This window comes from Diaporthe citri, assembly GCF_014595645.1.
Source record: "Diaporthe citri strain NFHF-8-4 chromosome Unknown scaffold_5, whole genome shotgun sequence".
In the NCBI taxonomy this organism is placed as follows: Eukaryota; Fungi; Ascomycota; class Sordariomycetes; order Diaporthales; family Diaporthaceae; genus Diaporthe; species Diaporthe citri.
The window spans coordinates 5,406,121-5,430,771 of NW_025064850.1; the positions used below are offsets into that span (position 1 = coordinate 5,406,121).

The 24,651-nt window shown below is 42.2% G+C and overlaps 9 protein-coding genes across 9 annotated transcripts; 8 read left to right on the plus strand and 1 right to left on the minus strand.

Moving 5' to 3' along the window:
• Positions 1 to 619: 619 nt before the first annotated feature.
• Positions 620 to 2,171, plus strand: INS49_012018 (uncharacterized protein; the record flags this gene model as incomplete). The annotated part of the gene is made up of 3 exons (XM_043172725.1): positions 620 to 835; positions 981 to 1,842; positions 2,140 to 2,171. 3 exons carry the CDS (start codon positions 620 to 622, stop codon positions 2,169 to 2,171), a joined length of 1,110 nt encoding a protein of 369 aa, XP_043024470.1.
• A 1,104-nt stretch (positions 2,172 to 3,275) lies between these two features.
• Positions 3,276 to 4,553, plus strand: INS49_012019 (uncharacterized protein; the record flags this gene model as incomplete). Its single annotated transcript, XM_043172726.1, has 3 exons — positions 3,276 to 3,542; positions 3,607 to 4,261; positions 4,516 to 4,553. The coding sequence occupies 3 exons, from the start codon at positions 3,276 to 3,278 to the stop codon at positions 4,551 to 4,553; spliced, it is 960 nt and encodes a 319-aa protein (XP_043024471.1).
• Positions 4,554 to 5,228: 675 nt separating this feature from the next.
• Positions 5,229 to 6,277, plus strand: INS49_012020 (uncharacterized protein; the record flags this gene model as incomplete). Its single annotated transcript, XM_043172727.1, has 3 exons — positions 5,229 to 5,525; positions 5,586 to 6,054; positions 6,120 to 6,277. The coding sequence occupies 3 exons, from the start codon at positions 5,229 to 5,231 to the stop codon at positions 6,275 to 6,277; spliced, it is 924 nt and encodes a 307-aa protein (XP_043024472.1).
• A 704-nt stretch (positions 6,278 to 6,981) lies between these two features.
• Positions 6,982 to 7,646, plus strand: INS49_012021 (uncharacterized protein; the record flags this gene model as incomplete). Its single annotated transcript, XM_043172728.1, has 2 exons — positions 6,982 to 7,373; positions 7,502 to 7,646. The coding sequence occupies 2 exons, from the start codon at positions 6,982 to 6,984 to the stop codon at positions 7,644 to 7,646; spliced, it is 537 nt and encodes a 178-aa protein (XP_043024473.1).
• A 1,329-nt stretch (positions 7,647 to 8,975) lies between these two features.
• Positions 8,976 to 11,489, plus strand: INS49_012022 (uncharacterized protein; the record flags this gene model as incomplete). The annotated part of the gene is made up of 1 exon (XM_043172729.1): positions 8,976 to 11,489. The coding sequence occupies one exon, from the start codon at positions 8,976 to 8,978 to the stop codon at positions 11,487 to 11,489; it is 2,514 nt and encodes an 837-aa protein (XP_043024474.1).
• A 475-nt stretch (positions 11,490 to 11,964) lies between these two features.
• On the plus strand, positions 11,965 to 13,118 carry INS49_012023 (uncharacterized protein; the record flags this gene model as incomplete). Its single annotated transcript, XM_043172730.1, has 2 exons — positions 11,965 to 12,898; positions 12,985 to 13,118. The coding sequence occupies 2 exons, from the start codon at positions 11,965 to 11,967 to the stop codon at positions 13,116 to 13,118; spliced, it is 1,068 nt and encodes a 355-aa protein (XP_043024475.1).
• Positions 13,119 to 13,454: 336 nt separating this feature from the next.
• On the minus strand, positions 13,455 to 14,221 carry INS49_012024 (uncharacterized protein; the record flags this gene model as incomplete). Its single annotated transcript, XM_043172731.1, has 2 exons — positions 13,455 to 14,007; positions 14,079 to 14,221. 2 exons carry the CDS (start codon positions 14,219 to 14,221, stop codon positions 13,455 to 13,457), a joined length of 696 nt encoding a protein of 231 aa, XP_043024476.1.
• A 1,821-nt stretch (positions 14,222 to 16,042) lies between these two features.
• INS49_012025 (uncharacterized protein) lies at positions 16,043 to 16,495 on the plus strand (the record flags this gene model as incomplete). The annotated part of the gene is made up of 2 exons (XM_043172732.1): positions 16,043 to 16,439; positions 16,485 to 16,495. 2 exons carry the CDS (start codon positions 16,043 to 16,045, stop codon positions 16,493 to 16,495), a joined length of 408 nt encoding a protein of 135 aa, XP_043024477.1.
• Positions 16,496 to 23,376: 6,881 nt separating this feature from the next.
• On the plus strand, positions 23,377 to 24,199 carry INS49_012026 (uncharacterized protein; the record flags this gene model as incomplete). The annotated part of the gene is made up of 3 exons (XM_043172733.1): positions 23,377 to 23,902; positions 23,969 to 23,985; positions 24,053 to 24,199. The coding sequence occupies 3 exons, from the start codon at positions 23,377 to 23,379 to the stop codon at positions 24,197 to 24,199; spliced, it is 690 nt and encodes a 229-aa protein (XP_043024478.1).
• Positions 24,200 to 24,651: the final 452 nt, after the last annotated feature.

A 24,651-nucleotide genomic window follows, 5' to 3' on the forward strand; every position in this document is an offset into this window, starting at 1 on the left:
AGTCAGAAAACCATACTGCTCTCGGGACGACAATCAATGTCCCAGGTCATTGACCTTCTGCCAATGAATTTGACGCTTTATCCAGGTAGCACCCCACTCAAAGTCACATTTTTGACGACGAGAACCAGCTTCGTTTCATTGAGTGACTAATCAGTATCGAGTGGCTGTTTAGAATGAGCCGGCCTTGGAGATCTCAGCCGTCACATCGTTGGAGGATTTCAGTGATACTTAAAGCCTGCTTCAGCAATGCCGCAGCTTTCCAATACCCTGGAGCACCGATGGTTGGCGTCGGTATCCTAGTGTAAGCACATACGTATTTTCCGGCAGGTCCCATGTGCATGTAACTTTACTTTATCTTCTTTCCTCCGCCAGGTCGGAGAACTCAGGCAGCATTTGTTTTGTTGATCGCCCTAGTCCAGTTACCCCACCGCTCTCCTGAATTTGACGCTGACACCTGGGTATCTCGCTCCGGCCTCAGCCAACACCAGCCACTGTCCCAAGGCCGTCTTTAAGCATTTTGAGTCTCTCATCGAGATGAAAAAAGTGGGAAGTCTTGCGTAACTTGTCTTACTTTCAAAATCTGAGCCCACCTCACAACGGTCCCGCATCAAGATCAACCATGGACGGCGAGAGTGAGCGGCAACAACACGACTTGCAGCGCGCCACCAAGCTCCTCGAGACGATGTCCCGAGAGGAGCTGGTTGACATGCTCCACGACATCCTCTTCAACGAGCGCTCAGATGACACCCGCAAGCTTTCGGATTGGATGGCCTTCCAGATAATCATCCAGGACGAGACTCGCGACGCGCGCAGGCTACTGGCGCAGCTTGGCAAGGTGAGTGCTACCCGTCTACGTGTACTTTGAGACCCTGGTCAGACGCATTGAAGCTCTGAGAAGTCTCGAACTTCTTGTCTAGGCACGTAGGTCACGACAGACCCGAGACTTGATTGCTGTTGACTGACATCTGGACTTGGCGTAGGATGGACGGAATCACCGCAGAGTTGAAGTCTCCAAGGTTCCGAGTGTCAACGGCCGTAGCCTCACCATTTCGCATCAAGGAACCCAGGGACAAGATGATGAGCCGGAAGAAGACTCGAGCTCGGCCGCCTCGTTCGTAACCTGCTCCGAAGCAGAGTCTTCCCAACGTACCCCATCGCGGGGAACTGTCAACGTTGTTGCTTCACAACCTCCGGATGAAACCCTGGACGAAGCAACCCCGGCTGAGGCTCGTGGAATCAGTGGCTCGTTCTCAATGCCGAAAGAGACACTTTTCGGCGACAATAAGGACCTTGAGGAGATGGATCTGCCCTCTTCAGCGTCGGGAGTGAGGGGTCGGGATCATGGCAGTGATAAGCGTGCTTTTTGGACACAATGGTGGTATGGTACCATTCTCCGCCGAAGGCATCAGACCTCCTCGGAACCGAACAGCAGTGAGAAGGAGCGCCACCAGCCTCTGCCCCTTTTGATCCCCGTCACATCGAGCCTTCAAGCAGCGACCTATCAAGACCAGCCTCCTCCAGCGACTCGTCCACAATCAACTGGCAACATCCGAAAACCAGCCTTGAAGGCCAGAAAATTACGAACAACCAATGAATTGGGACAAAAGAATCTGGCAGATCTGTACGCAAGGTTCGACATGGACTACGTGGAAAGTTTGAAAGCAGATCTGCTGAACATCAACGCTGGCAAGACGGACACTCTCGAAGCGGCTCTTTCAATGACCACTTCAGCATACGAGGATATGAAGAAGATGCAGTGCCAGTTCTGCAAGCTCTATTTCACCTCTGAGCAGAACTTGTGGGAGCTCGACAACGGCTTAAGCCCCTGTTCCTATCACCCAGGTAAGCAGCACGCCGGTTCTACCAGGCCTTTGACGACTGATAGCTGTAACAATTGCGCAGGTATACCTGAACGGATTGTGCTAGGTGCCGGAACCGTCCGGCATGGCTGGACTTGCTGCCATCGCGCAGTGTCTGTAGATGATACCGTTTCTGCTCTGCCAAAGAAGAGCCGAGGATGCGCCAATGGCTACCATTATGAAATGAAAAAGACGCGATGTTATATCTGTGACCGCCTGTACACAGATGAGGACAATAAAAACAAGATGAACGGCTCTTCACCTTGTTCATACCACCCAGGTAAGCGGTTTGCTGACCTGACCTCATCATAGTGGCTAGACCAATGCTAATGCAACGACTAATATGGATAGGATGGCCAGTACCGAATGGACAACTCAGCCAAGTTTGGACTTGCTGCCAGAAGACAACAAACTCGAAGGGCCCACTGTGGGATCGTGCTTTGGATCCAAAGTCACCAGGATGCAAGGCAATATATCACCAGAGTCGTGACGAAGCTGAGAGCGTGGAATTTGGAATTCGGAAGCCAAGACATTTCTATGAATCGGAACTTTGATGTCAATGTGTTGAGATTCAATAATTGTCTTCACGACGATACACCGTCGAAAAAATATACCCTTGGGCTGTATACTGCTGTACAGTAACGCTCTCAAAGCCCTCCTTCCTGGTCAGAAGGCCTCTTTATGTACAGTAGACAGGAGGTTTACGCAACTGTACCGTTCGGCCACAGGTGCACATGTGCTTTCGTTGTCATGACTTGCCCAGGCCCCCTAGCACTCGGATCAGGGGCTGGGCTTTCGCGGCATATTTCATTGAAGACACCACGTTTTGCCTGGAATATCCCATTCCAAAGTCTGTCTGTGGTCTAGATTTCCTCTACGCGGACTCAAGTTTCTGGCGATTGGCAATCCCTTCAACCGTGTTTGACGGCCCAGTACACAGTCAGACGCTTCGTTCTGTGTCCAATGATTGTTTTCATGGGCTGTCATTGAATCTTTTCGACTTGTGTTTCTCAAATGAAGCGACTTGGATTGGAACCCACTCCCTGCCCATTGAAGGTACCTGGGTTCAAAGTAATTCACATGAGAGACTTGATTTGCGTCTTCAGCTCAGCACCCAAGCTTGCATCTCGCCTTCACACCTGCGTACGTACCCTTCTCCCCGCCTGGGCTTTTTGGGAAACTTTGCAATCTCGTATTGCGGTCCGCAAGCCCATTTCCTCGGATGTGCACCATCGAGACTTACCTTCAAGCATTCCTCTCTTCTTCCCTCCAAACTGCCTTCCATCTCGAGAAGCTTATCTAGCGGCCATTGAGACTTCTAGCACGTATTGACGTGCAGTTCTTCAACCTCTCTTCTCGACGGTCAACAGTCTACAAATCTCACACACGACACTGCTATAATGAATGGCGACCACAATGGATGATTCATCACCTCGTTCAAGAGAGGTCGTCAACACCCTGTTCCAGATCGACAGGCTGACGGAGAACCAAATCCGTGCTGTCCTTCGCCACCTTACGATTGACGATGCCGTGTTCAATGAGGCCCAGTGCTCACACGTTGCTGGCCTCATCAGCGGCACTTTGCACCAAGTGCCTCGGGAAGGGGTCAATGCAACATTGACCTGTGATACCAGCTTGAAAGCTGCGGCCAGCTGGGAAAAGAGCTTTGCCAGCTACCCAGGTGTAAGTCTCGCTTCTACGTACTGTTCCAGGTTTGGAAACTCAGCTGACACGACAACCAATTCAGCATGTCTCTGCTACCTTTCACCAGAACTCCCTCGACAGCGCGGCCAACAATAAAAGCACTCCGCCACGTACGAGCTTGCCTAGAGCTGGGGAGACCGCGCCTGCAGAGGCCACGGGTGAATCAAACGATATCAAAGCTTCTACCAGCGGGCCTCTTGATCTCAAAGGTCTCACCATTGTCAATCATGGAAACTTGACGCTACACTATCATTCATACATGGAGACTTCACATGATACACCCCAGTCAGCCATTCTGCCTCGCAAGCGCACCTTCGCGGAGACAGAGGATCAGCAGTACTCTGAGGCCCTGGCTTCGCTCACGGACTTCAACAATTCGATTCCACATGCATCTCCCCTTGAATCCCTTGGAAAGCTGTTGAAGACCAAGGAACCAGAGACTGGCAGGGAGAAAGGAGAGATTACCAGGGTCGAACCTGAGGCTCTGGAGCAGAGCGAGCAGCACGACGAGAAGTGCAAAGAGCAAGAAGAACAGAATGACGAGCAGGTCCAGAATCGAAAGGAAGATCAGGATGCTGTACTGAACGATGATCCAATGATCGAGAAGAAGAACCGACCAAGAAGATGCGCGAGATGTGGGGAGCGCTACGAAAAAGCTGACAACGAAGGACTGAACTTGCCTTGCTGTTACCATCCAGGTATGTGGAGCCTGGATGACAGAGGATATCATCCTCAAATGATATTCATCATACTAACGCGTCATGGTTTTAGGCGCGGTCCAGAGGTATCCTCAAGGTTTGAAGAATAGCACAGAGAAGATGCGACAGCTTCTTTTTGTGGCATGGGACTGCTGCCATCAGGATCCCGATTCACTAGGATGCTGCCCAGGAAAGCACTCGAGGAAGCTAAAGTGAGGATATCACGGGCAAAAACGTTTGCTGAATAGCGCAAGTCAGGTCTGCTAGTTTCGAAGCTTTGCTGTTCTACTGACTTCATCCTCCCCACGAGGTGTTGCAAGCTCCTTCTACGACAGGAGAAACAAAATTTGGAGCGCTGTGGGGAGGAAATTTTTGCGCTGCTCTTTGCCTGCGTCTTGTGTGGGTTTTCGTTCTTACAACGGATTCAGGTGTCGCTGGAATAAGGGGGTTTGAGGTGACTGGACCATGAGACAGACAGAGTTCTCCCCCTACCTGTCAACTAGCACATCACCATTGTCTACGAAATGACACAAAGAAACTCTGAAATTATGCCCCTGGCAAGACTGTCACAGTTTGTGACAAGGACGCAAGTTGTTGCTTGCACCGGATGCCGGGAAAGCTTGGGGCGTGCAATATTTGGGAGCTGCGCCAGAATGTCTGGTCCTCGACCTCGGGAGACCTGGCTTCCTCAGCTGATGGCCAAATCTAGAGCTCAGACCTTCTAAGTTAATGTCTCCAACTCCAAGGGCTCAAAGCTCTCACGCTTGAACTTTTGCAAAGTTACCACTCGGTGCCCTGTCCAATTTCATTCCATGTTCGCAGTCCTACCAGTACCTGCCCGAACAGGCACTCATCCCAAGCACATTCGACCACCATTTCCAGTTGCCTGATGCGGTACGTGCCTCTTCCCTAAGCAATCCGCAAGCATCTTCGCCGTCGCATCATCAGGACCAACCCTACCTGAACCATGTCTGTCAATGAATACGGCGACGAAGCACGCGAGCGCGTGGTGGACGAGACGCTAAGCCTGATCGACCATCTCGGTGTCGAGCAAGCGCGCAGCATTCTTCGCTGCTTCGCGATCGATGAAGAAAATTTCGACGCACACGCGCTCGTGACGGTTGAGAAGACAGTGCGCGCGACCTGCGACAGGTCTCAATGCGACTACGATGCGACGATTCACTTCCCCGACCTCAAGACTGCCCGGCTGAACAGAGCACATTTACTGAAGTCGCGGGCCATGTCGGCAAAGACTGAGAATGCAGTGGGTGACAATCCCCGGTACATGATGCGGTTGACAACGTCATGGACTGACCATTAGTAGACCCAACAAGCTGCTGAGCACGCTCAGAGATCAGCGGAGCCTAGTCAAGCCTCCGTGAACATTCCCAACATGGACAATCGTGCCAGTACGGATGGACATCATGATCCGCAAGAAGACGCCGCGGCCGAAACTTCCATGCATGATACTAGCGACCTCGAGTTTGAGAGACTTCAGACCCGACGTTTGATTCGCGACGGCCACGTCACGATCAATCATTACTACATGAACAAAAGCCCGGAAGTCCAGCCAGAGCCAGAGCGAAAGCCTGAGCAAAAGCCAGAGCCAACGCCAGATCCAAAGCCAGAGCCGAAGCCACAGCCGAAACCACAGCCGAAGCTGCAGCCAAAGCCACAGCCGAAGGCAGAGCCAGAGCCAGAGTGGCTGCTCTGTGATCTTTGCGACGAGTGGTATCTCGAGGAGGACAACGTGCTTCAGGAGGACGGCAGGCCTCCGTGTGGTTACCATCCCGGTATGTGGCCTCCATTCAGAACGATCGCTGACCTCATCCTAACATACGAGTGACACCATTAACAGGACAAATCATTAACTACGCGAACAACGAACTTCGGACCCTACGCAACTACGGTTTTCGCATGACAGGCAGAGCGTGGAACTGTTGCCGCCGTAGACCCGACGCGGCTGGCTGCCATCCCGAATTCCACGAGCCGGCCGACTCAGGTGAAAGCGAGTGAATGGTCAGGTTGATGGTCGTCAGTTTCATGATTCTACAGCGCCATGGACCAGGACCACGTGGGTATAGTTTGTGTTAAAATATCTGTCATTCGGGAGTCGTGAAGCTCTGTTGTTTCCAAAAGTTTTCAAGAGAGTTGAGATTTTACTTCATTCTTCAAGCACATTGAGGGATTACAGAGGGATGAAGTCAGGATTTTGGTTGGAATTTGAGGCGTTTGATTGTCTTGTCATGGTTCGAGTCTGTTTCTCTTGACATCGGTTGCTGCAGATTAGAGGCAGAATCTAACCGGTGCTCGTTTTATCACCAGTTGGTACTTTTAGTCAACGCAAACAGCCCCTCTGTAGTTTTCCTACCCAGACATCCCACAAATTTGCCAGCCTCATGGTATTGTCTTTGTTGACCCAGGCATCCAGCAGCACCATAAGCGTGGTAGCGTGTTTGTGACAACCTCGCCGCCCTCTCACTTCCAGCACCCAACTTTCCTTCCAGACTTTACGTTCTCCTTCGTCGCCCGTCTAGCCTGCCCACCCCAAAGGTTTGTGGTCCCACTTGGCCCGATTCAGACTTCTCTTGATACACTACGCAACCCTCCACCCAGCTCATATGTGCTGAGCTGCCTCACCCTCGACACACCACCACGCCTGCGCTGTCCAAACTGCAGCCTACATCACTCTTTGACACGTCACCACCCCGACCACAATCATGTCCAACCAACGGGGTGACGACCTTGGTCGACCCATTGGCGAGCTATGGGTGGAGCTGAGTCGTGACGAGAAAAAGAAGATTTGCGACGCTCTCATCGATCGCGACCAGTCCGACGTGTTGCAGCACTTTGACACCCTCGTTCGATTCACTCGGGGCTATCTCCAGCAGCAGCCGACTGGATCGCTGCCATCTTCAAGCGGTAAGCTCTCTGCCCCAGTTCCTTTGGCTCTGAGTTACCAGCCTTCTGATGATAGAGCAGAGGAGCGCGAGAACAATGAGGTACCTGTGGACATGTCCAACACGCCGCGAAAGAAAGCCCGCAAGGTGCCTGAGAAGGACCCTACCTGGGAGCCTAGCAAGCGCAGGATCGCTATCAGGATAGCGATTACGTCAAGGAAGAGAATGGACTTGATGAGTAGGATTAAACTACCCCTACAACGACCGGCAGCATCAGCACCGGAAATCAGCCTGCAAAACATTGACGGCCCCTTGGCTTTCGATACTTCTCGAACAAAAGACCCTGTCTCTACACTCTCACCACCAGTCGAGCATTTTCCGCGATCATCTCTCACATGACGCCAATCACCCCAATGTCCACTTCCATCGCTGTCCCTGGGAAGAAAGGAGATGTACGCGAGAACGACGCGCCCGAAACCAAGTGAAACTTTCCTCATCGACCCCACGGAGCAGTGTTTGAATCAGAGTAGCTCTTGAGTCATCGATTTCTACTTCCTACAAGCTTTGGTCATCTACTTCACCCTCTCGCAACGAAGGACTACCACTCGAGATCGCACGTGGCCCCTCAAACTGAGCACTCGAGGACCTGGCAGCACAGCTTGTACTCGAGTGCCTCTGTCCTCGCTTGTCAAATCGCAAAGGGAGCTCATTAATGCCGACACCAACGCAACAACACCCTCCTTGTCTAGATTTTTGAATTAAAACAAAATGGAATCACCCGCCCTCCACATTCAACTAATGCCCCAGCAAACTTGGACCAGAAGCACCGTTGGTCCCTAGCATCTCGATCGGCCGCTTTTTGAGATTCCCCTCCGCCGCATCACAGTCTTTTGGCTCTTGGTAGGCCGCAGGAGCCGCAAAGATGTAAGTTTCCTCGGGTCGCTTAATGTGGATGAGCAAGGCTTTTCTAACCCATGCGAAGGAAATGACGAGCCGGGTACAGGTCTGAATGCTTCTAGCGCTCTATTAGGGGTTGATAGATGGATGCTGTTCGGAGGACCGGGGTGGCAATACAATAGAACCCTTCTCGCCCAAGTCAATCCATTCATTTATCTTCCATGCCACACAGCTCTCGTTCAACGCAATACCTGACTATTCGCGATTTTGCATGCCTGCAAAGCGGCTGAAGCGTAGACATCATTACACGACCGCATGTGAATCCTGCCCAGTACAATTGAATCCAGGGAATGGGACAGGAACAAGGGACCATGCAAAGTTGATGTGTCAATGCCTTTTCAACAATACTGCTTGTGATTCGGACTTTTACATCCCGGAATCTCTAACTCAGCACAAAACGATCTCTCCGCTATCTGGCATTGTAAATCTACCACATGAACGAAGTTGGCAGAAAGCAGTCACAGGTCCGCCTTCTTCAGACCAATTCCCGTAGTCACAGGAATGAAAGTCTGTGGCTCACCAGCCACAGACGCACGAGCCCAGCAGACTGCACGTACCCCCGGTGGTTCTGAATAAGTACTTGTGGAGCCAGTGGGTATCACAACAACGAGTGGATCTGGTTTCGAACTGCCCCAGAAATGGAGGCGGTGACGTGTCAGGCGTTTTTCTGGAGAATATACGTTCAGAAATCTTGATCAAACCTGCAGCGGCGGAGGTTGGATGTGATTTCAGAACCTTTCAGACACTTTGTTATTTCCAACTAGAAAGTCGACAATTTGCTTTTTGCTTCCGAGTCATACTTACTCCAATCACCATATACTCTACGGATATATCTCAACATCCTAGAAAGCCCCAACATGGCAAGAGGCAGGCAGAATGGAGACGACGATGGCGCCTGGAGACCGTCGGCAGAAGATGCCTACATAGAGGCCGCTGATGAGTTCCTCGAGGAGGAGATCATGGGTAATGGATCTAAAGATAAAGATGAAGAGAAAGCCTCATCCCAGAAGACATCCCGGGCCACTCCTCAAAAGAAATCTCCAGTCCCGCAACGCAAGAAGGTGACTAAGCGGACGAAACGTCCGGAGGATGAGACATGGAAGCCCACGGATGAGGAGCTTGAGGACGAAGAGCTCGAAGTCCAGGAGATGGTGAATGAACAGCTATTGAGCGAGGAGCTGGAACAAACAAACGCTGCTAAAAAGGCGACCCCCAAGGCACCCCCCAAAGCACCCCCCAAGGCGGCCCCCAAGGATTCCCCCAAGGTCTCAACCACCACCGACCGCAAGAAGTCGAAGCCTCGAATCAAGCACGAGGAGGATGATGCTTGGAGTCCGGAGGAGTCAGAGGACGAGGATTACGTCAATTCCGAAGATGAGGATCTGGATTATGAGACCCTGGCAGACAAGAAGGGCGCGGATGAGGTGCCCATAATCCGAAAGAGCACACCACCAAGGAAGCCCAAGAAGACTTCAGCGGGCAAGAGTGAGGAAGATGACGAGCCGTCGAGCGGAAAGAGTACACCGCCGCGAAAGTCCAAGAAGAGACCTGCCGTGGTCTCCGCCGGGAGCCCTGAGACTCACAAGAAGCCGGGCCCCGGGCCGCTACCCCTGCGCAAACACACCCTCGTGCCAGCCAGCAACGAGGTACCTCCTGATTTCATCGTGAGAGGTCAGAACTCCAAGGCTCCGTTCACTTTCACAGTGTACCGTGGAGAGGGTATGTGTATGCTCGCCATGAACTGGAAGAAAGACACGCCTCCCGACGACTTTGTCGGGTTCGTGATTGAGTACCTGGAGCCCCAGTCGACCGAGTGGCGGGAGATTCCCAACTTTCTCACCTTCCCCGGAGAGGCGCCCCAATCTGGGCCCGATGCCCGTTCGAGCCGTCGGTCGCCGATCCAGAGGTTTCGTTGGGTGCATTTCCCGTACACGGTAGATGTCCCTGGGTATTTCCGCTATAAAGTCACTCCTGTCTTCATGAAGGGTGGGGAGGAAGACCACCAATTGATCTATGGAGAGATTCAGGATGTGAAAATCCAGATAATGGCGCAGACATACCCAGGCAAGATGAACATTGCCTTTACCCGAGGTTTCGTCTCCTCGAAGGCTTTTGTCAAGAAGTTCGGCAGCGATGGCGGTTTGGGGACCATCCTGCCCGTCAAGGCCGACGATGGACTCGAATTCAGGCCCAGAGACCCAGAGCTGCAGGAAAAGGCGCTATCCTGGATGGGCTTTGAAGCCCGTGAGGTCATGCTCGGTGCCCTTGATTCGGCCATCGAGGATGAGACGGCCCAGGTACGCGTGCTCGCGTATGACCTGAACAACCCCGAGATTGTCCTCCGCCTGAAGAAGATCGGGAAACGTGTCAAGATCATCATTGATGACTCCGATCCGCACAAAGAAGCCGACGACGCTGAAACCAAAGCGGCTGTAATGCTGCAGAGGTCTGCAGGTAAGAATAACGTCCAGCGTCAGCACATGGGTGGTCTGCACCACAACAAAGTCATCATTGTCGACGGCAAGAAGACCCAGATCGCCATCGGCGGATCGACCAACTTCTCGTGGCGAGGCCTTTATGTCCAAAACAACAACCTCATCGCCCTGGAGGGACGTGGACCAGTGGAGGTGTTCACCAAAGCATTTGAGAACTACTGGGAGCACCCCAATGACACCGACGGGTTCTATAACACCGAGTCGGCGCAGTGGAACGACCTCGGGCTCGGCGGGATCGACGCGCAGGTGACATTCTCGCCGCACAGCTCCAAGGCAGGCACCCTGGACGGCATCGCGCAGGACATCGCAAACGCGCAGTCGAGCCTCTTCTATTCGCTCGCCTTTCTCTACCAGACGCCCGGCGTCATAAGGGACGCCATCGTGAAGAAGACGGCGGAGAAGGGCATCATGGTCTACGGCCTGTCGGACAAGTCGGTCGACGAGCTGGAGCTCCAGACCAGCGGCGGCAACCCGCCCGTGGCGTACCCGGAGAGCTTCGACGACGAGTCGGCCGGCGGTTCGGGGGCGAGGATGCACCACAAGTTCGTGGTCATTGACTTCGATAAGCCCAACGCTCGCGTGTACACTGGCTCGCACAACTTCAGCACAGCGGCAGACCTGAAGAACGCGGAGAACCTGTTCCTCATCAGGGACGCTCGTGTGGCAACTGCGTACATGATTGAGGCTGTGTCCATGTTTGATCACTATGAGGTCCGCAACCATGTGCAGAAGAAGAAGAATGCTGAGGCCAAGGGGGAGAAGCATACCATCAACTTGAGGCTGCCGCCAAACAGGAAGAAGGGGGAGAAACCGTGGTGGGACCAATACTGGTCTGTAAAGCAGAAGATACACGACCGCGAGATGTTTGGGTCTTAAAGGCTGAGCACCGCTTGTTGGTATCCCAGACTTTCTAGCTACTTAAGTAGGTACCTAGGTAGCTACCATTAAAATTGCAAGATGGGCCCATTTCGTCTCTGACGTTTTTGTGCAAGTACAGACTGTCAGTTGCCCGACTCGTCACAGCAGGCCATCTTATTTTGGGAGGTGCAGGCTCCTAGCCGCGCCTTCCCAACAGCTTACCACAACGACTGTCACAAAATTCACTCCCACTTGCGAAGGTTCATCCTGGGCTTTCTTTCCTGATCAGCAGCTCCACGCTGCACTCCTTGACATATCCCCATTTCGTGCCACCGTTTTCTCTCTTCCCTTTGTCACCAACGACCGATTTCTATCGTGGTGCGCCGCTTCCATACTCTTGATTCCTTTTTTTTTTTTTGGCAGAATTGTCACTGTCTCTCCTCTCCCTGACTTGGGTTCTTCTTTGGCACGCTGTGCGCCCACGGCCGTCTCCATGGATCCCGCGCCAGACAGTGCGGCCTCGGTCAACATTATCTGGGTCGAGCTCCCGGCCGGCGTCAAGCGAGTCATTTGCAACTTCCTGGCCGAATACAGCGGCCCTAATGTCATTGAGGAGTTTCTCACGCTGTGTGGAAGGGCGATCCTCACAATGGACGACAAGGCACAGAGGGCGGCGACTAGAAAGCGCAAGAGAGATGACGGTGACGTTACTGACCCTCCACGTGCTCCGGAGAAGAAACCCAAGGTTTTCGAGGCCACGCCGCCATTGCAGTCCGCAGGCATCGACATCGTGTCTCCAAAGATCCCTTTCGCATGGCCTGCATTCCGACAGTCGCCAATCATTTTTGGTCGGCCGACGCTCTCGCCCACCATCGCTGGCAAGTCACCAACTGTTACACCGCTGTCAGCCGCGACGACCTCCGCTACTGCACCAAACATTCCCAAAACCCTCCCTTCTTTCCTCCCAGAACCCAGATCTCCCCCTTTCGTCCAATTCGCAACCGCTCAGCCCGGGAAGCCAGTCCAACAAGAGCCAGAATGTGATGAGCATTTCACCTTTGCCGACCGCAGAGCCTCCCACCCCGAGCCGGCCGCCCGAACGGGAACTCCTCATCAGCACAGCCCAATAGCTCAAAACGCAAGTTCCAACCGGCCACCACCAGTCCCCTCCACCAAGCCTTCACAGGGGACGCATGGATGGCAACCAATGCCTACAATTTACAAACCTCCCTTTACCGGAGTCGACATGTCATCCTTGAAGATCCCAGCCAACTCCAATGTCAGCGTGGCAATGAATTTCTTCCACGCTCCGTCGGTGCTCCATCAGAACATGGACAGCGGCGCGCCAAGGAAGCTCAAGTGCATTCAATGCAAGGAGCTCTACATGGAAGCTCAGAACACGGCGATGGAGTGCCGTCGGCACACAGGTACGTGGGCCGACTCTGAGCATCTGCCCAGCCTTTGCGGCATGGCAGATAGGAGGAATTGATAGCTTGCTGACATTTCTTCGCAGGTCGCTGTGTCGACGTTGACGACGAGAAGTTCGACCACCACGACGTTCCGGTCGGAGCACACCAAGTCTGGGACTGCTGCCGAAGAACGGTCCAGAGCCGAGGTTGCTACCCGTGTAACCACTGCGCCGGCTGAATGCTGAGCGAAAGGATTCTACAAGAGATGTGAAATGCATCGCATGTCATTGGCGATTGTAGAATAATATCTGTGGCAGGCTAGGGAAGGTCGTCTGCTTTCTATCAACGGAAAAGAGAATGAAGATTCCGAGTCCTCGTCAACCATTTGCTGTTGCAATTATGCGCAGATCGACGGTCATCGGCCAGGAAATGGCGTTTTGAGGGCCAAAGTCCCAGAAGCAGATGAAGCACTGGACAAATGTTTCCCATGAAATGATGTTTCGGATAAGAGTCTTTCATAATTCTTATGTGATTTTGTACCAAACTTGCCTCGGAGAGGTTATTGTAAACGATATCACTCGGCCCTTCGCACTGTATCCCGCGCAGGATCAAAGTCTCGGAATACCGCGCCACCCCTGACAACGTATGACTTGCCATCGGGCTCCTCAACCTCGTAATCCAGCGTCTGCGTTCTCTGGTGCGGTCGAGGGGGCGCAGGCCGCTTGGTTCTGTTGCTGTTGTTGCCGGGCTGGTCGCGGGTCTGCCCTGCTGCACTGCTGTTGGAACCGTAGCTTTTCCGTGGCGGACAGGCATCCCTGTGCTGGGGAGCCGGTCGATGAGGTAAGGTTGTCTTGTACTGGGGCCGAGGCGGCGCTTCTCGCTGGCCTCGCTGGGTGTTTGGCGGGGGAGCTGTGTAGCTGTGAGGACGATGCCGCTCTTGCTGTGGAGGAGGTTGGTTTTGCCGCACTGAAAACATTTGGCGCGGATCAGCAATGAGGTATGTCATGAAGGAGGAGGCTGCCTTCGGGTGGTGGTTCGGAAGCGGGAGGGAGAAAAACAAACACTTTTCTCGAGCGGCGGAGCGCGCGCTGTGGAGCTGGTCTCGCTCGGTTTGGTACCCTAGGAATCTGGATGGAGATGATCAGTTGGCGGCGGACGGGCTTCATGTGTGGAGTTTCGTAAGTATTGCAGCGCTTACTGTCCCCTGAGGTCCTCCAGAATGTCTCGGCTTCTCATCTTGTCGTACCGGTCCCTCGCCTTGTCGTACTCTCTCTTCTCACGCCTGATAGCATCATCGAGCTCGTCTAGCTTTCGTATGAGGTACTCGAGTCGGCTTGACATTGGAGACTTTGGGACCGAGTCGAGTTTAAATCAGCAAGGAATGATTATGGTCAGCGCGAGTGGCATGCAATGACTTTCACCCTCACACGGAGCAAGTTGGCAGAGGCGAAAATCCGTAATGATTCAATCTTAGCATGGAAATGCTCTAGCATTTGAACTCTGATACTGAGGGAACCTAATTGCGATAAGGCACGAATGACGTCTTGCCAGATTACTGCAGCTCTCACTGCGCGTCTGGTCTTGCACAATCTGCGCTCGTTCATGTTTCTGCAGCCTGGGAGGATTATGAGTTTAACGGGCCTCTTGCACTTGACCAAACCTTAAAGGTGTAGGAGGTTCGCACGAAAAGATGCACTGCCATTAGCTGAGTTGAGTGGTAAAAGCGGTCGTCGCATTGGTCCGATGGAGTGTGGTGTTTCGAATCCTCCTCGGCAATCTCAGACTGGCCTCGACCCGGCCTGTATAACCAGGCCGTCAACGGCCCGACCACCCTACCTGAGGCGTCATCTGACATGATAAGCTTGTTTTGCCAGCGACTATAGGTTTTGCATCCCTTTCTAACCATTCTGGATCACATTGATCTCATTGATGTCACCAGTCTTGGAACATGAAATGTTATGCAACCCATTCAAGGCTGGAATTCTCCCCTCTGTCGAGAACACTGGTAGCTGGAATCACCTTTTGCAAAGCATATATGTTGTCTCAGAATTCTTTATGTCTTTCACTTTCCCACCGTTAGAAAACTAAGATTCCAAGGCGGCAATGCTACAGCCTTATTGGAAGATAATCTTCCATAGAATAAATTCTCGGTAGCGCTCGCGCTGGGAAACCAAACTGGGATAACATCCACCGAAATATCTCCAGCTTCTCTTGAACAATCTTTTCAAATATTCCTTCCCGGAAGATCTCACTGGGATTACGTCAGTGTAATTATTTTTCTGAGATGGTTTTCCTGTAAACTGTCCTCGCATAGCCTCTCCAGTATGAATTCCCCGGGAATGTCCCTAACAACGGCTCTTCTAGGATGTCCTTTAGTAGCGTAGCTTCCTCCCTACACTACGTTTAATGTAACATGTTCTTTGATAATATCTCGAGAATTTCCTCCAACGAGAACCTCTGTGTGAAGATGATACGACCTATCAGGACCAATGCGCTCTACGACAGACGAGGTATGCTAATGCCACTGTGGTTGTGACGGTACTGCTAGAAAGACTGCAGTGCTTTCCCGCAGGAGTTCTAAAATTCTGGTTTCTCGATAAGCTCAATCTACCTAGGTACCTAGGTACGGCGCTGCGAGCTCCTACCCACTTCTTCGGGAGTGTACCTACCTAGGTAGGTATCTACTAGCTACCTAGGCCCCTAGTAGGAGGTCCCTACTGAGGGTAAGCTTTTGAGCATGCCAGGCTTTCCACTGACACCTACTAACCAAGCTCTGCTCTTCTTCAGTAAGCTGACCAGGTGGTATGAGCTTAGTGTCCTAGCAGCCTAAGGTCAGCCTCGAAAGCGCGTTCCGGTTCTGTGTGTCCCCAATCGCGCATAACTGCAGCCGCATCACACGCGCCCCCATCCTCACCATCACCAGCACACATCTGCTGGCAACACCACCAACGAGTAAATCATTCTCAAACTAGCCTGAGATGGTCTCTTGCGTATCTCTGGCCACGAATGACTTGATCACGCCCCCCATCCTTCCAAGACTGTTCAACCCCGTTCGCGACTACTGTGGCGACTGCGACTTGTGCAGCCTGCCTTCGGTACACGCGCCGTCACACGCGTGACCAAGCCAATCCAACGAGGCCGTGAGCGGCACCCTCTACAATCATGAACAACAGTGAGAAGCTCGGGCTGATCGAACGGGTCGATCATGCCTCAGAGGACCAGGCCAAGCGGACTCTGAGGTCCATGATTCTGAAGTGTACTGTTACGCAGCCCACGATCGCAAGAGCAATCAAGGATGCCATCGAGCGGCACACGCCAACTCCCATGATCGTCTATCAGCAGCCAGAGTCCGAAGACGACGATGAGTCAGCGCCCACTACTTCTCACAAGAAATCTAACAAAAAGAAGAACCAAGACGGTAGCAGCCAGGACGAGGACGTTCCTGCCTCAACTTCGAAAAAGCGTCGGAGCACTCGGCGTGGCGACATCAATGCCGACCCGCTCGTCGGGCAGCTCATTTTGAAGAAGACCAAGACCAAGACCAAGACCATGTTGGAAGGTGCGAGGGTCGTATGCCCATACGCTAGCGCTAGCCTACAAATAGGCTCCTTTTAAGCGTTTAATAGCGGGGAGATTTCTCTCCTTAACACACAACAATTAACTATTGTTTGCTTTATTACTTCATTAGGTTGTAAGCCCAGCATTGCTTAAGATATCTTAAAACGTTGAAAAATATTAATACCCTTATTTCTATAATTATTTTTATACTTAAATCATTAAGATTTTAATATTGCTAGCCTTTATTTATATATTATTATTATACTTTATAATAGTTATTATAATTAACGTTAAGCACTAACAAGCAAGCCACCCCAGCAAGCAAACCACTTTTCTGCATTAACAGTACAATAACTTGAATTGCAGTACTATAATAAAAAAAAATTAATTAAATTTAATTAAAATTAGAATTTGCAAATAATTCTATATCTTTCTCATAGGTTTGCGTATTATGTTTAATCTTGCTATAATTGCTATATTATCTTTTTATTAATTCGCTGTGAACTAACTCCTTAGCGCTATTGCTTATTTTATTAGCTAACCGCTTTTCCTTTTCCTTTTTATTAATTATTTCCCTTGCTTTTTATATATTAAGTGCTCCTTTATCTTGCATATATGTTTTTTTAGCCCTTTAACGCTTAAAAAGTGCTATATTTACCTCTTAAAGAGTTTTATTCTCTTATGTTAGCAAAAATACTGCATAGGCTAATAACTATATACCCTTTAATAACTAGTTAATAGTAAATAAAATTAATATTAAGGAGCTTTCTTAATAATAAGAGATTTAATTCTTAATTAAAGTTAATTAAGAAATTGCTTATATTAAGTTATATAGCATTTAAGAAACTTAAGGTATAGGTAGGGATAGAGAGCTTAATATTGCTATTAATATTTAAATCTTAATATCCAGCTTAAAAAGTATAGCTTTTTAATTATAAGGTATTAAACCTACCCCTTGAAAACCTTCTTTAATAGTTTTTAGCTTAAAAACCTTATTATATATGGTATAAAAGGCAAGAAAGAACTTTATCTTATTAATATAAGTAATTTAAGCCTTGCTAAATTAAGTAATTTCTACATTATATGCCTTTTTTAATAAATTAAAATACTTAATATTTAATAGCTAAAGTAAATAAAATAAATAAAAAGGCATATAAAGAGTAATAATATTCTTTACCTTATAATATTGCTTAAAATTTATAAAATAATAGCTCTTATATTTATTAAGGATTAGCAATTAGTAAATGCCCTTTATATATAATGCAATATGTTTTTTAAAGTATTAAATTCATTTTATAGCAATTTTATTATTTATTTATTTATTTAGGCTTATTTTAATTATTTAATTATTTAAAAGGCTGCCCTTAATATATTAATTTATAAGGTATATCTTAACCTTAATAATTAGGAATGGCAATTTACATTACTTATCCTTATTAATTAATTTAATAACTATTGCTTATTATTAATTCTTAAGCTATATTTATTTTATTTATTTTTATTAATTAAAATATATAACTATTATTTTAAGTAATTTAATACTTATTATAAAGCTTAACTTATTAAAATTATAAGTATTATAATTAAAGATTTTATATTTTTTATATATATTAAATATAAGGTTAAACTATATATTTATTATATTAAGATCTTTGCATAAAGCCCTTTAATAATTATATATATAATTAATATGTATTTTAAAACATGGTTTTAATAAAATAAGTCTTTTTATTTAGTTAATATTAATAGCGCCGTTATTATAATTGCAAAGTAAGGAATTTACTATATCTTTAATATCCTTAAAAATAAGCAAGTATCTTTATAAATCTTAGTTAAGTATATATTAAATAAATACCTTTTCTTTTATTTTTATTAATCTCTTATTATTAAGGTAAGTATTATATTATATAGTTCGGCCGGCCATTTTATAGGTAAGGGTTAAGCGAGGAATATTATATTTCTTTGCTGCGCGTTAAATGCTTAGTTTTGGGTTAGATTTAATAGCTTAAATAATAAATTAAATATCGCTTTCTTTTATTTTGTTTATTATAAGATATAACGCGAGAAAACGCGTTGGAAAGTTAAATTAAAGCGGTTTGTGGAAAAGTAGCTTGCTCGCTAGGGTGGCTCGCTTATTAGTGCTTAACGTTAATAATAACTTATAATAATTTAATACTCTTACTTTATTTAATATTTTAACTACTTACTCCTTTTTATTTATTTATTTATATTAATTAATATTAATTATTATAAATAAATAAAAATATATAAATATTATTTAAAATATACTTAAAGATATATAAATATTATTTAAAAGACATTAAATATATTTAATTTTAAGCTTAATTTATTATTTTTTTTAAAGTTAAACTTAAAAGGAAAGAACTTTTTAAATTAAAGGGTAATATAAAGTTATAGCTTTTAATTTATTAACCTTAATAAATATATTATAAGCATTAAGAAATAATTAAATAAGGGTATAATTCTTATAAAATAAGAAAAGCTTAATAATTAAGCCTTTATTATATTTTTAAACTTAATATATTTAAGCTTTATAATATTTATTATATTATATAAAAAATCTTTTAATATTTAAAAAATATTAATTAATTAATTTAATTATAATATTAATAACTTAATTATTTATTTTTTTTATTAATTAATAAACTTATAATATAAAAATAGCTTTAATTTATAAGACTATTTAAATACTTTTTAAAATCTTTAAATAAAACTTTATATTAAAATCTTAATATTAAGATAATTAATTAAAAAGTTAATAAAGTTACTTTTTAAAAGTAATAAAGTTAAAAGCTTTTTTTTCTTAATAATATTGCTAAATATTATAAATAATATTATTAATAACTTAAGCAGCTAAAACCTTATAATATTTTTTAAAATTAAACTTAAAATAATAAATATTATTTTTTATATAAAGATTAAATAATTTAAAGCTTACTTTACCTTTATTTAAAAGAAATTAATATTAAAGGGTATAAAAAAGCTATAAAGTTTATATTAATAAGTATTAACTTTATATTAAGTAATAAAGAAAATATTTAATATTATATATAAAACTTTATATTTATTAATTATTTATATATTAATTATGTAAAGCTTATTAAATATAAAGTTAATTAAAAATAAAAAAAGAGCAAGAAATAAGTTATTATAAATTAAATTATAAATAAAGAAGTTATTAAAATTTTTAATAATAATAAGGAAAATATAATAATGCTATATATTAATATTTTAATATATATAGCAAAGCTATTAATAATTATAAATACTTTAATATTATAAATTTTTAATTTTAATGCTTTAAAGTATATAATAAAATATATAAAAAACTTTAGCTTTTTATAATTATATTTAAGTATAATTATTATTATAAGTAATAATTAACTTATTATAAAAGGTATTAACTTTATAAAGATCTTTTTATAATTATTAAATAAATTAATTATTAAAAGTATTTTTATTAATATTTTATATAATTATATGCTAAGGAATACTTATTTATTTAATTAAATTATAATTTAAAAAAGGTTTTAATTAAATATATAAGGAAATAATATCTTTTTATTATTAAAAGATAATAAATTTTATAAGATATTATAAGCAAAGTTTTAATATAAAAATTTTAAAATTTAAATAATAAAAAATAACTTTATAATATTTATAATATATAATAAATTTTATAAAGCTTTTAGCTATAATAATTTATTAAAACTAATTATTTAATACTTATATAAAAATAAAGATATTATGCTAAATAAATTAATAAATTTTTATTATAAATTATGTTAATTTATAAAATTTATTAAGAAATGCTTATAATTATTATTAAAATACTAATTTATATAGCTATTTAAATATATTTAATTTAATTTATTAAGCAAATTCTTAATAACATTATTAAAAAAATTTTAATATTTTATTTTATTTATTAATAATTATACTTAGTTTTATTAAGTTTACTTTATTACTTAAAAAAATAATATTTTAAACATTATTAAGAGATTTTTAAATATAATTAAAACTTAATTTAGCATAAAAGTTAAAATATTTAGTTTAAATAATAAAAGTAAATATATAAATAAAATAATTATTATAATATTTTAAAGATATGGAATTATTTATAAGAAATTATTCTTTTATTATTATAAGTTAAATAGCATGCTTAAAAGGTTTATATATATCATTATTATTAACATTTATATAATAATTTATAATAAAAATTACTTATTTTTATAGCCTAAAGCGATTTTCCATATAATATACTTATAAAATTAAAATTATACTTAGCCTTATTATATTAAATAATGTTATTTAAGGTACTTTATAAATAAAAGCTTAATATTAAATATTTTTAACTATATTTTTACCTTGCATACCTTTATATCCTTATTAAGGCTTGCAAATTAAAAATAAAATTATTAAATAAAGCTAAAGAAATATACTTTATAAAATTAAAAGTTAAAAATAATTATTATTTTTATTTATTTATATTACTTTAAAAAGTTATTATAATTATAATATTAAGCTATATTATTTAATTTAATTTAATAATAAAAATTATATAAATAATTAGTTAATTAAATAAAAAAATATGCTATTTAAGATAAAGGTATTATTAATATTTTAGTTAATAAAACCTATTAATAATATAGAACTTATAAATAAACTTATAAATAAATTACTTAAATTTATAAAACTTATTAATAAATTACTTAAACTTGCAAGGCTTATATAATTATATAGTTTTTAAGAATAATAAATTTAGCTTTTATAAAAAGCAAAAAAAAATGTAAATATTATTATAAAATATTTTAAAAATTTTAACGACTTAGCATTAATTAATGGAAACTTTATGCTAAATCTTACTTAATTAATACTAATTAATGCTAACTATTTTAATTAAATCTTTGCTTAAGCATTGCTTATTAATATAGTAAATATTAATAATATCTTTAATATATATATATAAGCTATAAAGAGCAATAAAAAAGATGCTTAGCAATAAGTTATTAAAAAAAAACTTAAATTACTTTTAAATATAAATATATAAGTTAAAGTACTTATTATTATAAATTAATATATTATTAATCCTTATTAAGTATATATAAAGAAGTTTAACGCTTTTAATAAGCTTATTTATTATAAAGCTTAATTTATTACTTATAAATATATATAAATTTATAATATAAATTATAATAATACTTATAACCTTATAATGCATTATAATAATTTAAAATTAATTATTGTTATTATTATTATAATAAGTTAATGGCTTTAGCAATTTAATATTAAAATAATATATTTATATAACTATTTAAAATATAATATTTATATATAATTATTATAAAGATATTAAATATTATTTAATAATTAATAAGTTATTTTGAAATTTCTTAATGCCTTATATAAACTTAAATAATTAGGCTATAAATAATTTAATATTTTTAAAAAGGAATTAATTAAATATTTAATAAAAATAATATTTAATTCTTATATTTTTATTAAAGATTAAATTATTATTATTATTTATATTAATAATATTCTTATTATTAAAAGTTCTTTTTAAATTAATAAATTTTATATTAAGCTTATGTAATATTTTAAGTATAAGGATTTTAATCTTTATAAATACTTGCTTAAATTAAAAATTATATAAATTAATAATAAAATTTACATTTCTTAAAAGGAATATGCTTAATAAATTTTAAAATGCTTTAATATATTTAATTATAATTAAAGATAAACTTTTATAAATTTAAATTTATTTTTATAATAAAAAGAATTTAATAATATTGCAATAAATATAATAATATATTAATTATTTATTAAATCCATTAATTTTCTTATTATTAAAATAAAACTTAATTTTATATTTTTATATATAATATTCTTAATATTTAATATAAAGCTTATAATTTATTATTTAAATATTATAAAGAAGGTGCTTTAATATATTTAGCATATATTAAATTATGCCTTATGATTTTTAAAATAAATATTATTATTTTAATTTACTATACTTAATATATATATTAATGCTTTTTATAATATTAATTTAAATAATTTAAAAGCATTTAGCAAATATATATAACTTTTTAATAATAGCTTAATTGCTTAATTATTAAAGTATTAATTTATTATTATAAAATTTATTTATAAGGCGAAATATATAGTATATTTATTAATATTATTATATCTTTATTAAATAATTTAAGCATTAAAAGATTTAAATATTAAGTATATTAAATATTTACTTATTTTATATATTAATAATTATTTAATATTTAATTAAAATATATTACTATTTATTATTACTTTATTTATAAAGGAATTAAAAAAATATATAATATTTATTATATTATATTTAAAAATAATTTTATTAATATTTATATAAAAGCATTATCTTACTTTATTTTTAAAGAAGCTTATATAAGATTAAGATTAAAATAAATATAAGGTTTATATTATTAAAAGAGTGTTTAAATAGTTAATTAAAAATAATGTAAGTAAAATATATAAATATTAAATAATATTTATATAATAATTTTAATATAAATTATAGTAAAATATTTAAACTATATTTTTTAGCTATTAAAATGAAATATCTTTTATTATCGTTAAGATAATAATACTCGCGATAAGGGGTGTATTAAAAGGTGTAAGGGTTGTATATCTATACGCTAACGCTAGCCTATAAATAGGCTCCTTCTAAGCGTTTAATAGCGGGGAGATTTCTCTCCTCAATACATAACAATCAACTATTATTTGCTTCATTGCTTTATTAAACCAAGCGCAACAAGAAGCGCGGTAGCGATCACAACGAGGATCAGAGTAACCCGAATCCATCGAAGAAGAAGCAGTCCAAGCATGCATCCAAGCTTGGAGCTGGAACCGAGCAGTACACCCTTGACAACTCCATGGGAGAGTCTTCCCAGCAGACAATCCCTACTGTCATAGATCTCGTTACTTCATCTGACGATGAGACCTGCGACAATGAGCATTCGGAGAATGAGAGTCTCGACGACAAGAGCTCCGACGACATTAGTTCAGACAATGACAGCCCAGACGATTCTAGCTCTGACAGCGACAGCTCAGATGACGGAGGCGCTGAAGAAGAACCCCAAGGCAACACTCTTGCTGATGGCCTTGGACCGTCCCAGGATGGTTCCAACAAGAAGGCCAACCAGACTAGTGCAAGCAGTGATGATGATGGCCGCGGTGCTGCTCATTCAATCACGATCTCCATGGCCAAGGCATCGATCCAGAACGATGGTATCAAGATAAGCCCTTTCGACTCGAGCAAGAAGCGAAAGGCGCCGGAGCATGCGGCGGAAGGTGTTCACAATGACCGCGCTGCCCCAACAGCAACCCACAACCAAGCCAATAAGAGAGCCAAATATAGCCAACCAGGAGAACCACAGACTTCACTACAAAATCGAACATGTCGAGACTGTGGTGTTCTGTTTCCTTCGATGGGACAGCTCCTCGGGCATCGGCTATACTGCAAAGGTGCAATCGCAACACTTGTAAGTCATTATACTTCCGTGCCGCCGTGGGCGTGTCAACTTAACACATTTGAATCGTCTCAGACAGCAGACACACACCCTGACGATAATTTCATGGGTCAGGCGGGCGACTTTCCGCAGCTCCGAGTGCGTCTCAATGGAGGAGCCCAGACTGCTCATCCGCCGTCGGCCCCTCGACGTGGACTCGACACTGTACCGACCAACGACTGCATAGACACCAATCACTCTCCCCGGAAACTTGCTCATTCCGACTCGAAAGCTAAGGCACCGTCCTCTAACTTGTCTCTTCTCAATGCCTCTTCCGTCGGGGACGAGCCTGACCCTTATCCCGCTCCGCGGTCTCAACCAAAGTCCCATGGCATGGGCTTTGTAGAGAAGCTTCAGTCATTGATTCAGACGACCCATAAGTGCAGGCGGTGCAGCAGGTATTACGATCCCAACCACAACGAAGCAGGTGACTGCCAAAGAGGTCATACTGGTATGTGCCCTGAAGCCCGTGCTGTCTTCGAAGATTATTCCTTAATAACGAATGTTTCGAAAGGAATGTATCAAAAGCGATTTCGAAAAGCCATTCTGGAGTCCGCATCCCGCGACGGCAAGCCTCATGAGAACTACTATTGGTGGAGTTGTTGCGGCCAGCAAGGCAGACACGCACCAGCTTGCGAT